The sequence below is a fragment of the Furipterus horrens genome, unplaced genomic scaffold, assembly GCF_987537825.1.
Source record: "Furipterus horrens unplaced genomic scaffold, mFurHor1.1.pri manual_scaffold_13, whole genome shotgun sequence".
In the NCBI taxonomy this organism is placed as follows: Eukaryota; Metazoa; Chordata; class Mammalia; order Chiroptera; family Furipteridae; genus Furipterus; species Furipterus horrens.
Genome location: NW_028327183.1, coordinates 37,339,547 through 37,364,706, shown reverse-complemented (window position 1 = coordinate 37,364,706; position 25,160 = coordinate 37,339,547). Strand labels below are relative to the sequence as shown.

Below are 25,160 nucleotides of genomic sequence, written 5' to 3'. Positions count from 1 at the left end.
TAGTCAAGTGCTAGAAACAGTCTTAGTGCCCATCAGTGGATGAGTGGGTCAAAAATCTGTGGTACATTTACACAATTGAATACTACGCAGCAGAAAGAAAGAAGGAACTCCTACATTTTGTGATAACATGAATGGAACTGGAGAGAATTATGCTTAGTGAAATAAGCCAGGTGGCAAAAGACAAATACCATATGATCTCACCTAATACAGGAAACTAATGAACAAAACAAACAAATGATCAAAATAGAACCAGAGGCATGTAAACAAGGAACAGACTGACAGTGACCAGGGACATGGGGGAGGGAAAGAAGGGGGGAAAGAAGGGGAAGGATCTAGTCAAGAAACTAGTACAAATGACACATGGACATGAACAACAGTGTGGAAATTGACTATGGGAACAGTGGAGAGCAATGGGGAAAAAATGGGACAACAATAATAGAAAAATAATTTTAAAAAAACAAAAATAAATAAAAATAAACTAACAAACAAAACAGAAACAGAAGCATAGATATACAGTAGTCCCTCTCTATATTGCAGTTCACTTATCGTGGCCTCACTGTATCGCGGGATTTTTAAAAATATTATATTTAATTATTTATCACAGATTTTTCGCTATATCGCGGGATTTTGCGGTACTGTATATGTATGTTGTTAAAGTTACATAGGTTTAAGAGTGTAGAATATGTTTAAGAACATAAGTAGTGTTTATAAAAGTGTGGAAAAGGTTAACAAGGGAGTGGGAAAGGTTAATAAGGGACTGGGAATGGTTTATAAGTGTGTGGGAAGGGTTTATAAAGCCTTAAAATATATATAAATACTAAAATAAATGTAGGGTTCCTATTTCGTGGATTTTCACCTATTGCAGGGGGGTCTAGAATGTAATACCTGTGATAAGCGAGGGAATACTGTACAGAACAGAGGGACAGGTGTCAGAAGAGAGTGGGGGGGACTGGATCAAAGATGGTGGAGGAATTAGCCAAAGAACATATATGCATGACCCACGGACAAGGACAAAGATATGGGGATTAACTGAGGGAGGGGATGGTGTGGTGCTGGGTGGAGGTGGGCAAAGGGAGAAAAAGAGGGAACAAGTGTAATAGCATAAACAAACAGAAAAAGGTATGGATACAGATTTAGTTTGAAGGTCTGCAATATGCATTTCAATTATGGGGACAGGGTACAAAGATCTGAAAATAATAAAATCTGATACCAAGGACTACTTCTGAGAACCAAAATTAATCACATCTTGTATAAGGCCACATCAAACAAACCTCACATTATAGTAATAATCATTTTTCTTATTTCACTCAGAAAATAGCAACAATAGAAGAATATGCTGTCCTCTCTCCACCACACTGACTAACTTACCTGGCATTCATAAATACAATGTTTTTTAATTTTATTCTCTTGTTTCCTGGATCCTATGTCTTTGATCCATCCTACCTCACGGATAATGCTCTTACAATTATGCTCTCTTTTGTACCAATTTCCCCCACCAGTAGAGTCATTCTCATGAACACACAAACATGCTCTAAAATTTCCTATTGTAAGAAACAAGGACATAGTGACTCCCAAACCAGTAGAAAGTCATTAGTAACAAAGGGCAAATGTAATTAAAGGATCTTAAGGGCAAATGTAATTAGAGGATCTCTGAGAAGGGAGTTGACAGCATTAGCATATTTATAAATCACAATAGGGGCATTTAGATGAATGCATTAGATTATAACTCTGGAGTAACCAGTAATGGAGAAACAGGGAAGGAGGAGAAGGGAGGGGGAGCTAATCCCGTTAGGGTGGGGAAGTTAATCAATTTCACTTTAGGGTGGCAATTTCAGGGTGGGGAAGCTTAAGACTATAAAACCAGCCATCTTTGTCTACTTGGCACGCACACTCTCCTGGCTGTGAGGGTGTGCCCGGCTCTGCAGACTCCTGAATAAATGCCTCGCTTTACTGCTCAAGTCCTGTGTCCCAGTTTTTACTGTGAGCATTTCTCACACTATCATAAAATACATTACTTTTAACCCATGTTTCCCAGCTTCCCTTCATATATAGTTCCTCTAAAGAGCTGTCTTACACTCATTCTTACCACTGCCTCACCTACCCTTCTCTTTAAGTCATTCCAGTCATGTTTTCACTCTGACTCCAGCAAAATCACCCTTGACAAGGTCACCAGCATTCTCCACCCTGCCAGAACCTGGAGTCAATCTCAGTCCTCATTCTCTATTTCTCTCATTTTGAAACATTTTCTTTTGTTTTTATCTTATATCAGTGGCTGTTCCTTCTCCGTCTCCTTTGTTGCCCCCTCTTTCAAAAATCTAAATGTTGGAGTGCTCCATTAATCAATCCTCAGGCCATTACTTATCTGCTTTCTTCTATCTGCATGCCTTCCTAGACCCATGAATTTGAATTCCAGTCGTAAAGACACCAGTTGTACATAAGGCCATAATCTCTCCCTGAGCTCCAGGTGTACATGTTCAGCTGCCTACTCAACATCTCAAACTTAAAATATACAAAAATGAAACTTTTAATGTCTATATCCCAACCTGTTCTTCCCCACCCCATAAACTGTGCTTCCATTCACCAACCTGCTCAAGTTAATACCCTTATCTCCTCTTGTGATATCACTCTTTCCCACTACTCCACTTACAATTCTATCAGCACATTCTTTTTTCACACTACCTTTATATGAATCTTGAATCTAACATCTTTTTTTTAATCATCTGTATATTGTATTGTGTATTTACCACCCTAAGTCAAGTCTCCTTTCATCACCATCTCTAACAGCTCCTTAAAAAAAATTTTTTTTTTTAATTTATTGATTTTAGAGAGAGGGAGGCAGAGAGGGGGACAGAGAGAAACATCAATTTTTGTTGTTCTACTTATTTATGCATTCATTGGTTGATTATTATATGTGCCCTGACTGGGAATTGAACCCAGAACCTTGACATATCTGGACAACACTAACCAACTGAGCTACCTCACCAGGGCTTTTTAAAAAAAATTTATTAACAACTTTTTACTACCTCCTATAGTTGCCTTTTTAGCCAAACCATCATTACTTCTAGTCCAAACAGCTGAAATTGCCTCTAAATTGGTTCTTCCATTTTTGTATTCAACCAAAGGGATCATTTTAGAACATAAAGCAGACTCCAGCCCCCAATTTCTCTTAATGATTACATTATCTCTGATCTCTTGCCTAACTGATCTCTCATTACTTTTTCCCTTCTCCTCCTCCCTGTTCTAGCCACAATAGCTTTCTTGTTAGTCCTCAAACATGTGAAACTAACTTCCTCCTTAGGTCTTTTCTATATGCTTGGAATGTTCTTCCTTTAGAGAGTCGCATGGCCTCAGTATTACTTCATGTCTCACTTAATATATTACCTCTTCGAAAAAGCCTTTCTTCACCTGTCCAATTTTCTGTATACATGTCATACTTCAATAAAATTTAAAAGGAAAAAACAAAAGAAAAAAAAATGATTTTCTTTAAAATGTCTAATTGAGTCGACAATTGTTATTTTAGCTAAAGATTTCCTAACTAAACTGATATTGTCATAATCACTTGGAACCTCTGCATTTCATTGCTTTTTTTTTTTTAGTATTAGTAGTTGTAAACATCATTTAATTACCTAAATGTGAATAAGTAAATAGGTTAGGATTAGGAAAAAATGTTTTTCTTTCCTTTGGTAGAAAGTAAGCCAGAAGATATAATATTTAAACAGTGTGGGCATTTAAATGGCCCTATTGTTACAAAATAAGAACTTTTAGCCTAAAATGAGACTTCTATATTCAGACCTGAATATACATAGGGTAAAATACAAAATGACAACACACATATGTCTCTGTTTAAAGGAATTTAAGGATATTTTTAAAATAAGAAATTCAAAGAGAGAGAAAAATAGAAGTAGAAGCTACACCAAGGGATCATTCTTCCTATAGTCTATCACATTCATATTTCTTCCTGATGCGAAGGCATATATATGAGGGGGACCCTCCAAAACCGAATTTCTTTATACAAAATTGCATATTTATTCTTACATGTTTAAACTTCAGTCACCTTCAAAGTACTCTCCATTTGATGCAATACTCCTATTGAAACGCTTTTTCCACTGCTCAAGACAGTTTTTGAACTCATTGATTTTGATGCCTTTTAGTGCTTCTACTGTTTTTTGTTTCACCTCTTCCACATCAGCAACACATTTCCCTTTGAGTTCTCTTTTTATCCAGGGAAACAAAAATAAGTCACACGGGGTGTGACTGGGTGAACAGGAAGGTTGGGGCATGGGGGTCATGCCACTTTTCGTCAAAAACTCCTGAACACTCAGTGCAGTGCAGGCAGGTGCACTTGTAAGTCACCCATCATGAAATGGGCAAACACGTTGAAAGAGTCTTCACAAAATTCAACCACAGCTGATGTGGTTCAATGGATTGAGCACCAGATTGCAGACCAAAAGGCTGCCTGTTCATTTCCCAGCCAGGGCACATGCCGGGGTTGTGGGCCAGGTCCCCAGTTGGGGGCATAAGAGAGGCAACTAATTGTTGTTTCTCTCATACATCATGTTTCTCTCCCTCTCTTTCTCCTTCCTTTCCTATCTATCTATCTATCTCTCTATCTATAAATAAATAAATAAATAAATTCACTAAAGCTGAATGCAGCCTCTCACAATGATACCAGCTAGTACACTAATACAGATGGATTCCTAGAACACTAACATAGCGGGGAAAAGCCTGTACTAGAAGGGACCTGCCCTCCAGAAGATAATTCCGGTTTTGGGGGGTTCCCTTTCATACATGCACAAATAAGAATGATATACTATGGGCCCTGGCTGCTGTGGCTCAGTGGATTGAGTGTCGGCCTGCGAGCTCAGTGTCGCTGGTTCGATTCCCAGCTAGGGCACATTACTAGGTTGCATGTCAGGTCCCCAGATGGGAGCACGAGTGAGAGGCAACCACACAGAGATGTTCTCTCCCTCTCTTTCTCCTTTCCCCTCTCTCTAAAAATAAAAAAATAAGTAAACAAACAAACAAATAAATAATTAAAAAAAAAAACATATACTTAAAAAAAAAAAGAATGATATACTATGATCTATGGATCTATCTTCTAGAGTGTTAACCTAAAAATAAAAGGCCAATGTAAGAAGCAACTAAGATACAAAAGAATAGTTATTTTGGATGCCCTGATTCAGGCAGAAACCCAAATAGTGTGAAGGCAAAGGATATTTATGAGAAAAGGAATAGGACAATTACATCAAAAGAAGAAAGAAGGAATTTTTATTGGTTCCGATACGCTGAAATAGTGATGCTAAATATAAAGAACATCTTCAATTTTTAGTCATAATGTCTGTTTTTTGTTAGCTTTGCAAACAGTTGTATGGAATACAAGGCTGCTTTAGACCCAGTCCAAAGGTTTGAAGAGTAATAGGTCTAAGGCAGTTCCTCTGGGATGGCAGCTTTGACACCATTTTGAAGTGGCTCCATTTATATTATTTTATATAAGAGTAAATTCATATGAAACCTTAATTGCTGATAAAACATACAGTATTGCAATGTCAAGTATATTATTCTTTATAGTCTTTTATTTCCCACTTAAAAATTTATGAGAAAAGTTAAGGGAAAAAAACTTGCCCCACCATAACTAAAACAGCCTTCCCATCTCTGTTCCCTTACTTTTCTTTTCCTTTTTTTTTTTAATCCTCACCTGAAGATATGCTTAGAGAGGAAGCGAGAGAGAAAGAGAGAGAAATATTGGTCCGCTGCCTCCCGTACACACCCAACTGGGGATCAAACCCACAATTTTGGTGTACAGAATGATGCTCCAACTGACTAGGCCACCCAGCCAGGGCTACTCTGCTTACTTTTCTTCATAGCACGTATTACCTGACATTATATTTTCTATTTAGTTACAGTTACTATGTTTCAGTAAATTCCATAGAGACAGGGGCTCTATTGGTTTTGTGCTACTGTATCAATAGTGTCTAACAGAGTGCCCAGCTCAGAGGTCCATCGGTCTCTCTTTCTATCTATCTATCTATCTATCTATCTATCTATCTATCTATCTATCTATCTATCTATAAATACAAAAGAAGCAATGGAATCAAAACAGATAGAATGGTTGTAAACAGAAAACAGAGAGAGCACCTCTCTATCCTTTACCCTCTTTTTTCAAAGGGGAGGAAAATTGGAGAGAACAACAACAAAAAAAATTGGTAAATGAGATAAAGAAGTAGTTCTATTAGTATCCCCAGCTAAGAGGTTAATTTGCTCCCCAGGTCTCAGACCTTTTCTCTTCAGTCCATGAACCTTTAAAAAGAGGACTTTCTAAACAACATCAGAACACTGTGCTTCTTCCAAGTAGTTGAGCAGTTTCCTCTCATGATGGCTTCCTACTCACCTGAATATAGTGTTATTTCTTTCCTCACAACTTTCCAGGGCTCTTTTCCTTGTTCCAATAAGAAAATCACATCTGGTTTAGAAATGAAGCATCCTAGTTAGAAGAGAAAAAAATAAGTAAGGTAATATAAAAATTAAAACTAAATTCAAAATTACTTTGATTTAGTCTTGGCTAAATTTGACTATCAGTCAAATGGTAATTGATAAAGCCTTTAGAATAAAAAAGGACAACAGTTTAAAAATATACACATTAAGGTTACATAATAAATAGAGGAAAAGGTCTTATTTTAATTTATATTTCATACAAATACTTCTTCTTGAGAGCCTATAGTAGTTGAGAGCACAGAATGCCTGGGTTCAAATTCTGCTTCTGCCACATCCCAGTTGGACAAGTTACCCACTTTATTTTCCTCATCTATAAAGTAGGCATAATAATAGTATCTATCTTACACAATTGTTGTGAAGGTTATATTAATACATATCTATTTCTAAACATTGCCTACAATATATATACTAAGTGCTATATGTATTTTATTAGCTATTATTTATTTCTATCTCTATTCTGCTGAGAGAAAAACAAGAAGCTTATTATTGAGGCATTTATTGTTATTAGGATATTCATTAAATGCAAAGTTCTCGGATATTTGACTTTCAGTCATAAAAGTAGGTAAAAGTGAATCTGTTTAATAATAAAATAATGTATTCTTGATTTGTAAAAAATTGTTAAATTGATCCAACTTATCACTACAAAAATTACCTGTGCTTTTGATAGCCAGAAAAAAAAGAAGAATCAAAGCGTAGCTATTTTCCTGAAAGATACAGCAACAAATAACAATATACCTATAGCAATTCTTAGTTCAAACACAAAATGAAACCTGATTTCTTTGACACTGATAAGGCTATAAATCACCCAGCTCTTTGATGATTAAAAAAGACCTAAAGGCCACTTAAGGAAAAGAAAGACGAAACGCTTAATAAAGGTGTTCATTTCCAAACAACTAAAGCTCAAACCATTCCTGTGAGAACAGGGAGCAGAAATTTAGATACTTTCTTGAAAAAAATACTGCTGAAATTTTCAGAGAAGAAAGCTGCCATCACAGAGAACAGGGTCTGTAATCACTACAGGCAGATGACCTTACCTAATGAGACCAAGTTGCTGTAGTTCTCCAACATCACGTCTCTGTACAAGGCCCTCTGGTGCAAGTCCAGGCACTCCCACTCTGCCTGAGAGAAGACTATGGACACGTCACTGAATATCACTGATCCCTGAAATGACAAACAATATAATACAAATGACAACCCATATAATACAATTAAAGAAGAAAAAAATTAAGATGGAAGGAGAAAGGATTGAAGAGATACTGAAGGAAATGGGCCAAGCAAGCAAACAGGCTTGAGCTGGAAGCCTATAACATAATTAGAAAATGATTGTGCTGGAAGTAGCATGCCTGTGTGTTCTTTGCTACAGACACAACTTCTTATATACTCTGGCATATCTTAACTATTCAAACATGTCTGGGAAAGAAAACAACAACCAGTTTTCCAATTAAATGAAATATACATAAGCCTTCTGCCTGCTATATGTTCTACTTGTGAATTCTCAATAATGTGAGTCCTTCTACCCTTTCTAAGAACAGACTTAAAAAATTTCCCTATAGTATCTATTAGAAAAGAATCTAAATGCAATTAAGGAATTTCTTCCAAGTTCATTGCTGAATATGATCATATCGTAAGCATTTTGCCATTAATGGCAGATCCTTCAATAAAATTAAAATAAAACTGGTTGTGTAATAGTCTATGCAATGGATATATGAGACTTAATCATTCTTCTCTACTTAAATGTTTTTGGTCTATACAAAATATTCAATATCCTCCTCAATTCTGAGGGTCTACAACTACTTAGGGCCTATATGATCTTCTTACCTGCTATCATTTTCCATCCCTTATTATATATTCTTTGTTCCTGAGTTAGAGGATCTTGATATAGATTCTGGATACTGGTGATCCAGAATTACAATGATGTCTTTCTAGATAAGCACATCCTGTTCCAGGTATACAAATCTTAGGGATTACCAGAAAAGATTCCTGACCTCTGCATGCAAGACCCAACCACATTCCAACCCAGTCCTAAATGAGATCTCACTATATACTGAGGCTAAGGCCAACCAATAGCAATTCTTATCTCATATACATGGAAAACTCAAGTATGAAAAAGTTCCGTTTTTTCATTAGTCAAATGTGCCCATTCTCTCAGCAACTCACTACACATGGTCAAACATCTCCCTCAAGGGATTTCATTTCTGCTCCATTGCATCTATTAGCAGGAGACTGGGCACATATAAGTGATGCTGAATGTTTGTTCAATGAATACATGAACAATGACTGGAAAAAAGAGGACTCATAAGATAGGCATTGCTCTATTTAGCCTCACCTGTCACTCGATTTAGAGGAACTGGGAGAAGGTTCTTAGATAGGTAGGAAGTTTCTGGATAAAGAAATGTTCATAGGACCTTAACATAACATTATGCCAGAAGAGAAAAAAAAAAGTAACTTACATGGGCCATAGTTTAGAAATTCAAGAACTGGTCAGTACTCCTTGGGGTATACTTGCATGGAGAACCAGAGTTCACAGAAGTCAGAGCTAGGAGGAGGAAAAGGAGGCCATGAGATCAGATAAGCCTCAGAACTCCCTAAATGACTCAAGTTAATATGTCCTTTGCCCCTCTTTAACTTCCCCACCACAAACACACACACATATGGATTTGAAGGAATCTGGACAAATCTCATCCACATATGTAAATTCCAGGGCTGATAAGGGGTCACATCCTCTAAAGCAAATCTCTTTCAAAGTCTTGTAGGCATGCTTTGCTTCATTTGATACAAAGTGAAATTCATAAGAACCAACCCTGGTAATCACCACTGTCAAACTGCTGTACTTGCAGTCCTGCATGTCTGCTGCCAGAACATTAACTTCCAGAACCTTCTGGATTCCTATTTTCTGTCAGAATCATCCATATCACTTTCCTGCATGACTTCATTGTCATTCTCTTTCTTACAACATAGGTAAAAGAGGTATGGATTTATATTCTCAGCAGGTAGATAACAGCATATCTGTTTATCAAGAACTTTCATGTGGTTTGTTTTTTATATGCATTAGCTATCCTCAGGATTGCTATGAAGTATAATAATTATCCTATCTATGCAGCAAATCAGAAAATTCACACTAAAAGAAGTGAAATCACTTGTAGAAATTCAGTTAGTAAGTAGCAAAGCTGAATTTGAAATCCTTATTTTTCTAACCACAAAGTCAGCTCTCATTCAGTGATAGCTCTTGCCTCTGAAACCCAGAATCTCTAGTTACAATAAAAGAAACATGAGCATGCATGACTGAGTAAAAAGTAGAAACACATCAAATCACCGAAAGATATTAAATCTTACTTTAAGAGTATTGATGCTCATATTAGCAAGTTTGTGAGGAAATGGACATTCTAACCTGCAAAGGATGTAAATTTAAAAGTTTGTACAAGAAGTATTCAAACCATGCAAACTCTCTGACTCAGAAATTCTACTTTGGGGGTTAAAGAAAATAACTGTGTATGTATACAAAGATGTAAGACTGTGCTGACAGACATTATGCTTAATGGAAAAAAGCTGGAAAGGACCTAGATGTCCTTCAGTAGAAAATAGATTAAATTATAAAGCATCCAAAGGGTAAAAATACTTGCCACTTAAAAATGATGATGTAGATCTTTAATTGGAAAGATAGAAATATGTTTACTACTTGTTGCTAAGTGAAGAATGCTAGTAACAACAGCTGTGGGTAGTGACATCTTGTATGGCAGGACACACACACACATATGGGCATAATAATCACTAAATGCTAACTTTACAAAATATTCTTTAGAAAATAAAATAAAATGGGCATCATGACTACATTTGTAAAGTATACATATATTAGCATAAAGAGGCATCAAAAGGCATCAACAGATTTAAAAATCTGCAAAAACTGCTTATTTCCACATTGCAATCTTTTTTAAAAATTATTTTAGAGAGAAGGAGGAAGGGAGAGAGAGAGAAAGAAACATCAGTTTGTCACTCCACCTATTTATGCATTCATTAGTTGACTCTTGTATATGCCCTGAACAGGGGATTGAACCTGTAGCCTTTGTGCATCAGGATGCTCCAACCAACTGAGCTACTTGGCCAGAGTCTTCACACTGTAATCTTAATTTTCTTTTTGCTTACATTATTTTTTATATGGCCATATATACTCTTAATATATATTTTTAATATTTTGCAAGTAGGAAACTTTTCTTCAAATAGGTAAAAAAGACTTGCTTTTTAAAAGTCCTTTAAAATTGGAGGGAAAAAAGCTGCTATGTTTTTATTTCAGCTCCCAATATGTGAACCAACTAATAATTTTCAAGTTTCTTCATATATGTTAGAGTTTGGCCTCAAAAAGAATGTTTGAACATCCGGCAACTAATGCTTTATTTCACTGCTTGTTGCCACTCATAACTTCCTGATCTTAGTTCTGAAATATTAATTTTAGCCATGATGACTTCCAAAGAGCTACTGGATCTTCTTGTTCTGTTGGTCTCAGTTTGCATCAATATTATGAGAAGAAAAAATTACGAGGCATAAAGCTTATTATATAAAATCTATTTACCTCCAAAGAAAGCCCATGGGTTTGGGTGTTTTTTGTTTGTTTGTTTTTTGTTTTGGTAGAGAAATTTTTTTTTTTTTTTAATTTTTCAATTTGAGTTGACAGTCAATATTATTTTATATTAGTTTCAGGTGTACGGCATAGTAGTTAGACATTATATAAGTTATGAAGTTTTCCCCCAATAAGTCTAGTACCCACCTGGCACCATATATAGTTATTACATTATTCCCTATGCTGTACTTAACATTCTATGATTATTTTGTGACTACCAATTTGTACTTCTTAAACCCTTCATCTTTTTCACCCACATGGGTTTGGTATCATTTGGTCACAATCTGACAATGCATGCTAAAATCAGATGATATCTCCTTTTTAGAAACTCCCATACCATGCCATCTGACCATTTTTTGTTTTGTTTTGTTTTGTTTTTTCCCCAAGAAGCCAGTACATTTATGGATACTTGTTCAAGTCCCCCAGGTCCTGCAGGCTTCTTGATCTCACCTCTTGTGGGGGAAGGAAGTCCAGACAAGGCAATACAGACAGTAGATAGTGCCTCCCAGACATGGCACCATGATCAGTCAGTACAGGATGTTGTTGGTTTCTCCTACCCCCCACTTCAAATGCACCAAGAGGTCATTGTCCTCCTGGAGGAGTTTCTGTTTCTCAGCTACTGGGTTCTCCAAGCGATTCCAGGCAACTGAGCTGAAGGAGCAAATCAGTACCTGGGAAACCTACAGGGGCTTGAGCTGGAATCACTTCCCCTTTGCCCTAACTTCTTCAGTGACCTTTATCACACTTATCTTAGTCCTATGCCTGTAGAGGTTTATCCACCTTGATAAATATTTAGTAAGCAACTTAAGGATAGCAACCATGTCATTTTAGTCACCGTATTTCCCCCAAGTACTAGCACGGGATCTGGCATATTGTATGTTATACATGTCTGATAATTCAACCTGGAAATTCCATCTCTAGGAATTTATCCTTAGGAAATATTTGTAAAAGTACACAGAGCTATGTAAGGAAGTTCCTCAAAGAATAATTTATAACCAAAAGCCAAAATACCTAATACAGGCAACAAATCTAAATAATGCTCCTCTATATGGTAGCATATTACACAATATTAATAATGATGATACTGGCTCATATTAATTAATGAAAGAAAAATATCCAAAATAAATTGCCAAGTATGACAGGCAGATTAAAACTGAACAATGTTGGGAAGTGGTCGACTCTCATATATGAAGAACACAGGCTTCGTGTCAGGATCCAGGACATGATTCTAAGCTCTGACAATTACCAACTAGGATTTTGGACATTTACTTAATTTTCAATGCCTCTGTCTCCACCTAGATAAACTGAACTATGGGGAGAGTAATAACAGTATCTATCTTACAGGAATTTTGTGAAAGTTAAGTAATATAATACATATGAAATACATACAGTCCTGGCCAGGTACATCAGTTGGTTTTTGTCTTCCTGATATGCCAAGGTTTCGAGTTCGAGCCCTGGTCAAGGCACATACAAGAATCAACCAATGAATACATAAATAAGTGGAACAACAAATCAATGTTTCTCTCTTTCTCTCCCACTTCCTCTCGCTCTAAAATCAATAAATTTTAAAAATGTTTTAATAAAAAAGTAAAAATAAAATACATATACTTAAATGGCTTATTTAAGCACTTAATAAAATAAAAAACATTACATGACCCTTGTCCTATTTATTAAAGAAAATTATCTTTAATAATTTTTAATTTAAGTGTTTAAACTTTTTTGATAAGTTAGCTTTAAAAACTTTCTTTAGTAATTTTAATATTAGGATACCTATCTCTTTTTTCTTAAGAGTAAATTTGTTGAGATTTTCAAGACTGCTCTTGTTTAAAACAACAAATTTTAGAACCAGGCTTGAGAATGTAATTTTTCTTAATAATATTAGGGGAAAAAATGTACAAAAATCAAGAAACAAAGCAAGGCCCACCTTGCTCTCCAACCCTAACAGCTCCAAAAGACACCATCTGGCATCATTAAACTTAGGAAATTTGATTTAATAAAGTGTGCTGAACGCAAAAAAAATTTGACTAAGTTCTTTTGTATAACATGTCTGAATATTTAACACTACTATCACTTTTTCCCCATTATTTTAAATCTGTATTTAGAAGTAATCTTGAACCACTAAAAACTCTAATTTTTAAGGGATATCTTACTTGATAATCTGTTTCCCTGAGGTGTAAATTCTTTAAAGACTTTTCAAATTAGAGGGGAAACCATTGCACTCCCTTTTACTCTGTACAGGAATAGAAATATAATAAATTCCATGACTGCTCTGGATTCCTTGTTCTAAGTGTTGGACAGTCTTTATCTCCTCAAATAATCTTTTTTGTGTGTGTGATTCTATTTTGCAAAGTAAACATGTACACAAGTGCACAGAAAAATATTTGGGGCTATGGGTAATTTAATTGTTCTTCTTTATAAGTTCTTAGGTCTCTGCATTTTTCTTTCTAAAATAAAACCTGCATTAATTTTATCATCAGAAACAAAAATTAAACTATTTCTATACAAATAAAATAAAAAACAGAGTTGGGGAGAGGAAGTACCTTCTAGTTTTTTAGATAAATGCGAGTCTATAGGCCTGTGACATGAATGGAGTATGACTTATTTAATAATTTCCTATTGTTAAACACTAATTTATATAAGATTATTTCAAAGAATATTCTCAGATATTATTAGTCTTTGATTCTAGGCCAGTGGGTCTGAATCTTTCTGGATCATATTTGATGACCTCATTAAATTATAATTTCTTCACAGAAAAATAGCACACATACAACAATTTTACATACAATTTCAAGGAGTTTCTGGTTCCCTGAAAGCCCCAAACAGATTTAAATTACCTATGGTTACAAATTACTGTTCTAGACCATTTGAGTATCTCATTTTTTTAAACTAGGAAATACCCAACACAATTAGCTTAATATTTTCATGTTTCCTGATCCATTGGAACAGATGGGGGAATTGCCCAAAATTATCATATAACAACAAATAGCTAATGTTTATTAAGTACTTAGGAAGAAGTATCAATCACTTTTCTAAGAGCTTTACACAGTTATAAAAAGAAAGTAACAGAAATTATCTCCAAATGAATATGTGCATATAGGTACTAAGGAGGGGTCCTAGGTATCAATTCAAAGAAGGAAGCAAATGCTACCATGTCCTAAAATATAAAAATGCACTTCACAGAACACGAGGAAATATCCACTAGCCTTGATCTTGACTTTTAAATGGGCAATAGAAATTCATTCCTCCTCCTTCTCCCCAGAGCCTTTTCTTCGAATTTGATAAGACTGAGGAAGCAGGGAATCTTAAGACAACAGGCTTTTTTCGCAGCCCAGCCTGCCTAAGTCAGAGTCCATCACAACCACACCTTTATCCACCAGCCACCATCTACACAAATTCAGAGTGAAGTAAGAGGGCGAGTACTTATTACCCTTAGAGAAAGGCCAAACCACGGATGTGCAGGACTGGAAACGTCATAGCAATTTCCTGGCGGGAACTCCATGGTACTGAGACCTGCAGTTGGGCCCCTCAGAGCTATAAGTGTCTGTGTCCGCGGGCACCAGAGGACGAAGTGTAGTAGGATTAACCCAGGGCCAACATTCTTATCCCACGACCGGGTCTTTTTGCTGGAAATCTTTTCACTGGCGCTCAAGTATCTGACTTGGGGGGCAACTTCTCTGCGGCTGGGCTCCTGCGGCTACAAGGCAGAGATTCAGCTGTGACGCTGAGAGCCGTAGTCACCCAGGCTGCGCCCACCTTCCGTCACACAAGAAGATCTGAACCCAGTTCAGCCACACAAACATCATCACGCACTGAACACTAGCTCACAACCGCACGTAGTGCCGATGCCACACCGGCCCTGTCTCCACAGTTCCATCACCGTGGTTCTCACGCACACTCGGACCTGACATGCGGAGCTCCCAACGCTCTGCGGTGCTGCGGCCCCTTCCCCTTCATCATCATCCTTCCGCAACGCTTTTCCTGCGGGAGGCCGGAACCCACCTTCCGTGCCAGGGCTGCTCACCTGGGGATCCGAACCCGGTTAACAGTACTGCCCAGTAGAAGCGAGGGCGCCACAGCCGCAGGAGCCTACTGGGCCTCACGCAGGGTTTGCTGGGAGCTTTGGCCGCACTCACTAAGTGCGCAGGCGTGACCAGCTGCAGCGGGTGGAGCATCAGGCCTTCCCCGGGTTGAATGAGCCAGGTATCTTGTAAGCGCCCCAGCAAAGGCAGGGAATACCACCTTTTTCTCCTAGGTATGGAGCGGTTTTGAGCGATTTATTTTCATCTGCAGGCCTTGGGTGTGAATCCCTTATTGTGTCTCTGAAAAACAGCCCACTTGATTGTATGATGAGTATATATGCGCTTCTAATATGTTCTTGCCGAACTGTAACAGTTGGCTGGATGACTTACGTGAACCAGAGCCTCCCTCTCCACAACGCTGAAGTGGAGAAAAGAATGTTGCATCTAGAAGTATAAACCTTACTTAAGGAATTGGTGAAAAAAATCTGATTTTTCTGGATAATTATGTATTTGTTTAACTTTTAATCTCAGGTTTATCGTGGAGAAAAATGTAAATAAGTATAACTTTAAAGATATGTTTTCAAATGGAATTCCTGCTGAGGAGTAGTTGATTTTCTTCTGCCCCAGATTCCCGTGAGTGGGCTTACCTTCTTAGTATTGAGGGGATTTTGTTGGGAAGATTTAAAAGTCCTAGACTAAGAGAAAAATATCTTTACATAAAAAGAAGCAGTATGACTTTTTCCCAGGTGGCTGCGAAGACGGTGGACATTCAGATGGAGCGTGCCTACCAAAAGCAGCCCACCATCTTTCAAAATAAGAAGAGGGTTCTGCTGGGAGAAACTGGTAAAGAGAAGCTACCACGATACTACAAGAACATCGATCTGGGTTTCAAGACGCCCAAGGAGGCTATTGAGGGTACCTACATTGACAAGAAATACCCCTTTACCGGTAATGTCTCCATCCGAGGGCGCATCTTGTCTGGCGTGGTGACCAAGATGAAGATGCAGAGGACCATAGTTATCCGCCAAGACTACCTCCACTACATCCGAAAGTACAACCGCTTTGAGAAGCGCCACAAGAACATGTCAGTGCACCTGTCCCCCTGCTTCAGAGATGTCCAGATTGGAGACATTGTCACCGTGGGTGAGTGCCAGCCCCTGAGCAAGACTGTGAGCTTCAATGTACTCAAGGTCACCAAGGCTGCTGGCACCAAGAAGCAGTTCCAGAAGTTCTGAGACTGGATACCTGTTCACCCCCCCCAAAGGAAATAAAGTTATTTTCTAAAAAAAAAAAAAAAAAAAAAGCAGTATGGCTATGAAACTGCAAAAGTCGGTGTTTGTGCTGCTGGCCACTACCACAACCAATAAGAGATAGGGATTGAATCTTTCTGGGTGCTTTATTCAGATGGCCTGCAATCTGAGAAAAAGGCAGGTTATGTACTCTAATAGATCATCTTAAATTTCCTTTCAAGCCAGCCTTTTTTATAAGGAGGAAAAACTGTAGGTAAGGGATTTGGAATTCAAAGGGAAAAATTGTAGGTAAGGGATTTAGAATTCAGGAAAGTGGTTAATCAAAGTTGCAGTTCCACAATTTCCCTAATATTCTTTCATCTGCTGACTGGTGATTTTTATCTGGGTCCTGTGTCCTGTGTCCTGTGTCCTGGGTGGCTGCCTCTCCCTGGAACACAATGGTTCAGATACCATCTTGATTGCCTACCGTCTCTTCTGGAGCATAAAGGTCTCCTGGAGTCAGGGTGGGCCTTACCTTCAGTTCCTGAAACAATAGCTTTTTGTATGCATTAACTAATAGGATTATTAATGATTACCTAAAACAAAGATTTCCCAACACTTGAGTTCTGCCATCACCTAGAGCAGACAATGCAGGATTAAGGGAATCAAATATCCTGGGTTCTAGATCTGGCAATCTTTTTTCTTTGTTAAAGGAGGGCAAGAAACTTGTTTAAGACTTAAAACATAAGTTCATGCTAACATTACTGGGTTTTATTCTTACCTTTTCTTTTTTATTTCTGTCTCTTTAACAATTTTTTTCTTTAAAAATCCTGGTACTAGTAATATTAACGTTTACTTCTTTGCATTAGCCTAGAGTAACCATAAAATAGTTTATAATTTCATTGCCAGTATTATTTCTAACAATAATGCTAGCAAATAATTTAATTATAGTTCTAAACCAGGGTTGGCAAAGTACAGCCTAGAGGCCAGATAGTAAATAACAGTGTCTATATTTTTAAATGGTTAAAAAAAATCAAAAGAAGTATATTTTGCGAGGTATGAAAATCATACAATTCAAATTTCAGTATCTATACATAAAGTTTTAAAAGTATATTTTATTGATCGTGCCGTTACAGTTGTCCCAATTTCTTTTCCCTTTGCTCCCCTCTGCTCAGTACCACCCTTCCCTCCAGCAATGTCCCCCCCACACACACCGTTAGTTCATGTCCATGGTTCATGCATATAAGTTCTTTGGCGTCACCCTTTCCTATATTATTTTTAACTTCCCCTTGCCTATTTTGTACCCACCAATTACACTTCTTAATCCCTGCATCATTTCTACATTTCTCTTCCTCCCTCCACACCGCACCCTGCCCCCCCCACCCTACCCCCCAGCTGAAGACCCTCCAAATGATCCCCTTACCTATGATTCTGTTCCTATTCTGGTTTGCTTAGTTGGATTTTGTTTTTATTTTTTATATTCAGTTGTTGACATTCATGAGTTTGTTGTTCTTTTAATGTTCATAATTTTTGTCTTTTTTTTTCTTAAATAACTCCCCTTAACATTTAATATAATAAGGGCTTAGTGATGATGAACTCCTTTAGCTTTACCTTGTCTGGGAAGCACTTGACCCGCCCTTCCATTCTAAATGATAGCTTTGCTGGATAGAGTAATCTTGGTTGTAGGTCCTTGCTTTTCATCACTTTGAATACTTCTTGCCAGTCCCTTCTTGCCTGCAAAGTTTCTTTTGAGAAATCAGCTGAGTGTCTTATGGGAACCCCTTTGTAGGTAATTTTTTGCTTTTCTCTTGCTGCTTTTTAGATTCTCTCTTTAGTCCTGGCTTTAGTGTGGCTCAGTGGATTGAGTGCCAGTCTATGAACCAAAGGGTTGCTGGTTTGATTCCCAGTCAGGGCACATGCTAGTGTTGTGGGCTGGGGCACATGAGAGGCACCCACACATTGATGTTTCTCTTCCTCTCTTTCTCCCTCCCTTCCACTCTCCCTAAAAATAAATAAATAAAATCTTTGAAAAAAATGATTCTCTCTTTATATTTAACCTATGGCATTTTAATTATGATGTGTCTTGGTATGGTCCTCTTTGGATCCAACTTGCTTGGGAATCTGTGCTTTCTGGACTTGTATGTCTATTTCTTTCACCAAATTTGGGATGTTTTCTTTCATTATTTTGTCACATAAGCTTTCAATTTCTTGCTCTTCCTCTTCTCTTTCTGGCACCCCTATGATTCGGATGTTGGTATGTTTAAAGTTGTCCCAGAGGTTCCTAATCTTCTCCCCATTAAAAAAAAAAAAATTCTTGTTTCTTCTTTCTGTTTCAAGTGAATGATTATTGCTTCCTTTTGTTCCAGATTGTGGATTTGAATCCCAGCTTCCTTTCCATCACTGTTGGTTCCCTGTATATATTTTTCATTTCACTTTGTATAACCTTCACTTCTTCCTTTATTTTATGGCCATACTCAATCATTTCTCTGAGCAACCTGATCACCAGTGTTTTGAACTCTACATCTGATAGGTTGGCTATCTCCATTTCATTTAGTTCTTCTTCTGGGGTTTTGTTCTACTCTTTCATTTGGGTCATATTTCTTTGCCTCCTCAATTTGGCAGCTTCCTTGTGTTTGTTTCTGTGTATTGGGTAGAGCTGCTTTGACTCTGTGTCTTGGTAGTATGGCCTAATATAGCAGGTGTCCTGTAGGATCCCGTGGCACAGCCTCCCCTATCACCCAAGCTGGGTACTTGAGGGCACCCTTTGTATGGGCTGACTACACCCTCCTCTTATAGTTGAGCCTGTGTTGCTGTTGGCAGATCAATGGGAGGGACTTACCCAGGGCAGTCAGATGCAAGGACTGGCTGTGACCACTGACCACCAACCTCCACCCTACATGGAGGGTCAGCTGTGCAGGGGCATGGTGGTGGTGCTCTAACATGGTAACTGTGCACTGGCTGTGCTGGCCCTGGGGTTCCCAGGTGGCACAAGTCAAAGTCAGTCCTCACCTGTGTTTTTCTTGGAGCACCCTGTCTAAACTGTAAAGCAATCTGAGATGGCTGCTACTTGTGCTGGACTTGGAGATTCCCAGTCCAAGCCAAGCTATGAATCTAAGCTAGTGCTGGGCCTGAAGCTCACTGAGGCCAGCTATTGCTTATTTGATAGGATTTAGGAAGTTGTGAAGCATGAGCCAAGACCAGCCATTCATATGGAAAAGCAGCTTGAGTGGGCCCATAAGTTGGGTGGGATGGAGTTTCTGGGGATCTCCAAGGCAGTTTATCCAGGTTGATGGAGTCTCAGATATGACACTGAATCTGTGTGTGTTTAGAAAAGAGACAGTGGTCTCTGCTTGCCTTGGTGCCAGACACTTCAGTTTCTCCCTGTATACCACTGGTGCCTTTTGAGCTTCTACCCTGGTATTGGCGCTCAGAGGGAATGAACCTGACTGGGTGAGTCCCAGTAGATGAGTCTATGTGTGGGTTATTTTAAGAAGAATTGCTTGAGGCTCCAGGAGTTTCTTCCTCCAACTCACTGCCTGCTGTTTTTGCAGTCAGAAATTGTGGGGACTTACCTTCCTGGCATTAGAAACCTGGGCTGGAGGGCCTGGTGTGGGGCTGGGACTCCTCACCCCAGAGGTATTCCTCTTGAATTTTTATCCACCATATGTAGGTGTGGGACCAGCCCATTTCTCACCTGCACCCCCCTACCCGTTTCAATGGATGTGGTTTCTTTAATTCTGTAGTTGTCAGACATTCATTTAACTCAATTTCTGATGGTTCTGGCTGATGTTTGTTCCATATTCTAGTTGTAATTTTGATATGGTTGTGCAAAGAGGTGAGCCATGTCTGCCCACCCCACCATCTGACTCTTTATATAAGTTATTTTGATTTGGTGACTCAGGATTCTTAGAGTATATTCCCAGCAGGAGAATCACTGGGCCAAAAGGTAGTTCCATTTCTAATATTTGAGGAAATTCCATACCATTTTCCACAGTGGCTGCATCATTCTGTATTCCCACCAACAGTGCACTAGGGTTTCCTTTTCTCTGTATCCTTGCCAGCGCTTGTTGATTTGAGGATGGCCAATTTGGCAGTTGTGAAGTGATATTGGTTTTAATTTGCATCTCTGGTGGCTAGTGATGTTAGCTATTTTTTCATGTATCTATGGGCCATTGGTTTGTCCTCCTTGGAGAAGTGTCTATTCAGGTCCTTTGCCCATTTTTTAATTGGATTGTTTGTCTTCCTGGTGTTATCATATGAGTTCTTTCTATATTTTGGTAATTAAACCCTTGTCCAATGTATAATGGGCAAATATGTTCTCCCATACAGTCAGTTCCCTATTTATTTACATAAAGTTTTCTTTAGCCATGCTGATGCTTTTTAATTTTAGTTCTATTCGCTTATTTTTTCCATTATTTTCCTTGCCCTAGGAGATATATCAGTGAAAATATTGCTATGTGAGATATCTGAAATTTTACTGCCTGTTTTCCACTAGAATTTTTATAGTATCACAACTATATTAGTCTATTATCTATTTTGACTTTATTCTAGTGTATGGTATAAGCTGATGGTCTAGTTTCATTTTCTTGCATGTACCAGTCGAGTCCTCCCAACACCATGTATTAGAGAGACTATTTTTACTCCATTATATGCTTGTGTCCCCTTTGTCAAATACTAATGAATCATAGAGACATGGGTTTATTTCTGGGCTCTCTATTCTATTCCATTAATCTATATGTCTGTTCTTATGCCAGCACCAGACTGTTTTGATTACAGTGGCTTGGTAGTTTAGTCTGATATCAGGTATTATGATACCTCCAACTTTGTTCTTCTTTCTCAAGATTGCTGGGCCTATTCAGGGTCTTTTTTGGTTTCATATAAATTTTTGGAATATTTGTCCTAGATCTGTGAAACATGCCATTGGTATTTATATAGGACTTGCATTGAATGTATAGATTGCTTTGGGTAGTATGGACATTTTAATGATATTAATTCTTCCAGTTGTGAACACAGTATATGTTTCCATTTATTTGTATCTTTCTTGATTTCTTTCTTTAGTGTTCAATAGATTTTTTGAGTACAGGTTATTTATCTCCTTGTTTAGATTCCTAGGCACTTTATTTATTTTATGTTGTTGCTATATTAAGTGGAATTTTTTCTTAGTTTCTCTTTCCGATAGTTCATGGTTTGTGTATAAAAATGCTGTTGAGGACTTCCGGCCAAGATGGAGGCTTAGACGGATGCGCTAGGTCTCCCTCTACAACTAGAGAGGAATACAACTACTTCAAAACAAAGGATAACTAGAAATTCCAGAAAATAACACTACACGGAAGCCCAACATATGAAGTTATAAACCAGCGGCGCCCTTTGGGCAGGTAAGGGGAGCGAAAGGGGGCGGTGCTGTTTGCGGTCGCACCTGGGACAGCGGCGGGGAGAACAACCCCGGCTGCAGTCGAACCCCCGGCAGTTCACGACCCCAACGCTGGGGAAAGCAGCCACCACATCGCCTTGAACAGTGAGGCCCAGGGGGGCGGGAGGACGGATCCCGGTCTCCTAGCGGAATAACTGTGTGAATCCATCTTGGACCCCCGCCCCCAAAGAAAGCGCCACAGGGCTGCGAAATAGGTCGCGGACAGGCACCGGTCGCTGGATTGTGACGACAAAGCACCACGGCACAGCAAGAAAGGCTGCCGAACAGCGCCGGTCGCTGGGTCATTACGAGTACACAGGCACTGCCCCCTACAGCCGGCCCAAGAAAACAAAACGCATCTGTCAAAATGAGGCAGACAACTATAGAAATACCGGTGGCACAGCTCACCAGGCAACAGATGGAGAACCTGACAGATGAACAGATAAGAAACCTGTCAGATGCTCAGTTCTGGGCCATTGTTATCAGGTGGCTTACAGAATTCACAAAAGATCTGGAAAAAGATGAGAAAGAAGTGAAAAACACTCATAACGAAAGGAACAAAACCACATACGAGACAGATGGTGAGGAAAAAAAATCCAGAGTTCATTTCAACAAACTGGAATATGGAGAAGGAACAAGCAGTCAACCAATGCAGCGAGAGGAAATGGGAAGCAACGATGAGAGGATCAGAAACCTCTGGGACAGCTATAAAAGGCCCAACATAAGAATCATTGGTTTGCCAGAGAGCGAGGAAGATGAACTAGAACTTGAAAAATTGAGTGAAAATATAATAAAGGAGAACTTCCCAGACTTGGGGAAGGGAATAGACTTGCAGGTCCAGGAAGCAAGGAGAGTTCCCAAGAGACTGGACCCAGGGAGAACCACTCCAAGACACATTATAATCAAAATGTCAAAAATTAAAGATAAAGAGAGAATCTTAAAAGCAGCAAGAGAGAAGAAAAGAATTATGTACAAAGGGGTCCCAATTAGACTATCAGCTGACTTCTCAAGGGAGACCCTGCAGGCAAGAAGGGACTGGCAAGAAATATTCAAAGTAATGAAAATCCAAAACCTAAAACCACGAATACTCTATCCAGCGAAATTGTCATTCAGAATAGAAGGACAGAAAAGTGTTTCCAGGACAAAATAAAACTGAAAGAGTTCATTAGATCCAAACCACTCTTATATGAGATGTTAAAGGGACTGGTTTAGAAAAAGGAGGATCAAGACAATGAAATCTAAGATGAAAACTGCATCACAAGAAACAACAGAAGCTAGGGAATTGAAACAAAGGCAAACTAAACAGGCAACGAGAGTGGAAAAAGAACTATAGGTACGGGGAACATATTGGGGGGAGGTCAACAGGGAGGGGGAATGGGGAGAGGGAGGGAGATGATATAGGAATTAAGGATCATGGTAGGAGGGAATGGAATAGACAGAGAGAGGTTGAGAAGAACTGTATGCACAACTAATGGACATGATCTAAAAGTGGGGGACAACTGGAGGGAGGGGGGCCACCGGGTGGAGGGGAGCAGAGGGAAGGGAAATTGGCACAAATGTAATATTATAATCAATAAAACACATTAAAAAAATGCTGTTGATTTCTGAATATTGACTTTGTATCCCACTGCTTTGCTGAATTCACTTATTAGGTTGAGTATTTTTTTGGTGGAGCCTGTAGGGTTTTCTATATACACTATCATGTCATCTGCAAATAATGACAGTTTTACATCCTCCTTTCCAATTTGGATGCCCTTTATTTCCTCTTCTGGTCACTGTGGCTAGAACTTTCAGTACTATGTTCAATAAGACTGGTGAAAGCAGACCATAAATGGGTGCTAGATTTTAGTAAATGCTTTTTCAGCATCTATTAATATGATCATGTGATTTTTGTCCTTGATTTTGTTTATGTAATGTATTACATTTATTGATTTGCAAATATTGTACCAACATTGCATCCCTGAAATAATTCCATTTGATCATGGTGTATGATCTCTTTAATGTACTACTGGTTCTGGCTTGTCCTCATTTTGTTGACAATTTTAGCATCTATGTTTTTCAGGAAATTGGCTGTAATTTTCTTTCTTTGTTTTGTCTTTACCTGGTTTTGGAATTAGGATAATACTGGCCTCATAAAAAGAGTTTGGGAGTCTTCCCTCTTCTTAAATTTTTTAGAATAGTTTGAGAAGGATATATGTTAGTTTTCTAAATGGTTGGTAAAATTCACCTGTGAAGGAATCTGTTCTAGGGCTTTTGTGTATCATGACTTTTTAAATTACTGCTTCAATTTTGCTAGTTGTTATCAGCCTATTCAGGTTTTTTACTTCTTCCTGATTCAGTTCTGGAAGATTGTATGTTTCTAGAAATTTACCCACTTTGGCCAGGTTGTCCAATTTCTTGGCATATAGTTGTTCATAGTAATTTCTTACAATCTTTTGTATTTCTGTGGTATCAGTTGTTACTTCTTTTTCATTTCTGATTTTATTTACTTGACTCCTGTTTCTTTCTTGATGAGGCAGGTTAAAGTTTTGTCAATTTTATCTTTTCAGTGAACCAACTTCTGTATTCATTCATCTTTTTTGTTTTTTAGTCTCTATGTCATTTAATTCTGCTCTGATCTTATTTCCTTCCTTCTACTCACTCTGGGCTTTGTTTGTTGTTGTTCCTCTATTTAGATGTAGGTAGGTTGTTTATTTGAGATTTCTCTGTTTCCTTTAGGTAGGCCTGTATTGCTATGAACTTTTCTCTCAGTACTGCCTTCACTGTATCCCATAGGTTTTGTGTTGTTGTGTGTTTATTTTCATTTGTTTCCAGGAATTTTTAAATTTCTTCCTTGATCTCATTATTAACCCATTCATTGTTTAACAATATGTTATGTAGCCTCCATGTATTTGAATTTTTTTTTTTTTGAGGTTGGTTTTTAGTTTTAAGCCATTGTCATCCAAGAAGATTATTTCAATTTTCTTGAGTTTGGTAAGTCTTGTTTTGTGTCCTACCATATTGTCTCTGAAAAAGATCCATATGGATTAGAAAAGAATGTATATTTTGCTTATTCAGGGGTGAAATATTCTGTAAATATCAATAAGGTCCATTTGATTTACAGTCTCTTTTAATGTCACTTGTTGATTTTTTGTTTGGAAGGCCTATCCATTGTTGACAGTGGGGTGTTAAAATCACATACAATGGCTGTATTGCTATCCACCTCTTTCTTAACGTCCTCCAGGATTTTCTTTATATATTTTGGTGCTCATATATTTGGAGCATATATGTTTACAAAGTTATATCATCTTGTTGGACTAGTCCCTTAAGTATTATGTCATGACCTTCTTTGTCTCTTCTTAAGGCCTTTTTTATAAGTCTATTTTGTCTGATATAAGTATTGCTTTTTTAAATATCCA

General features: G+C 38.1%; 1 protein-coding gene and 1 pseudogene across 4 annotated transcripts in view; one reads left to right on the top strand and one right to left on the bottom strand.

The window, feature by feature from the left end:
• ZFP82 (ZFP82 zinc finger protein) overlaps positions 1–15,194 on the bottom strand; it is a 31,777-nt gene extending 16,583 nt beyond the window's left edge. The window contains exons 1-4 of one of the 4 annotated variants that reach the window (XM_090260679.1): positions 15,126–15,194; positions 8,943–9,028; positions 7,527–7,653; positions 6,389–6,481 (exon numbers count right to left, since the gene is read on the bottom strand). In XM_090260679.1, the coding sequence (XP_090116805.1) occupies positions 6,389–6,481; positions 7,527–7,653; positions 8,943–8,951 (229 nt within the window). In that variant the 5' untranslated portion in view covers positions 8,952–9,028; positions 15,126–15,194. The other 3 variants (XM_090260682.1, XM_090260681.1, XM_090260680.1) reach the window with 3 other exon arrangements.
• Positions 15,195–15,861: 667 nt separating this feature from the next.
• Positions 15,862–16,375, top strand: LOC149994571 (small ribosomal subunit protein uS17 pseudogene; annotated as a pseudogene).
• The last annotated feature ends 8,785 nt before the right edge of the window (positions 16,376–25,160 follow it).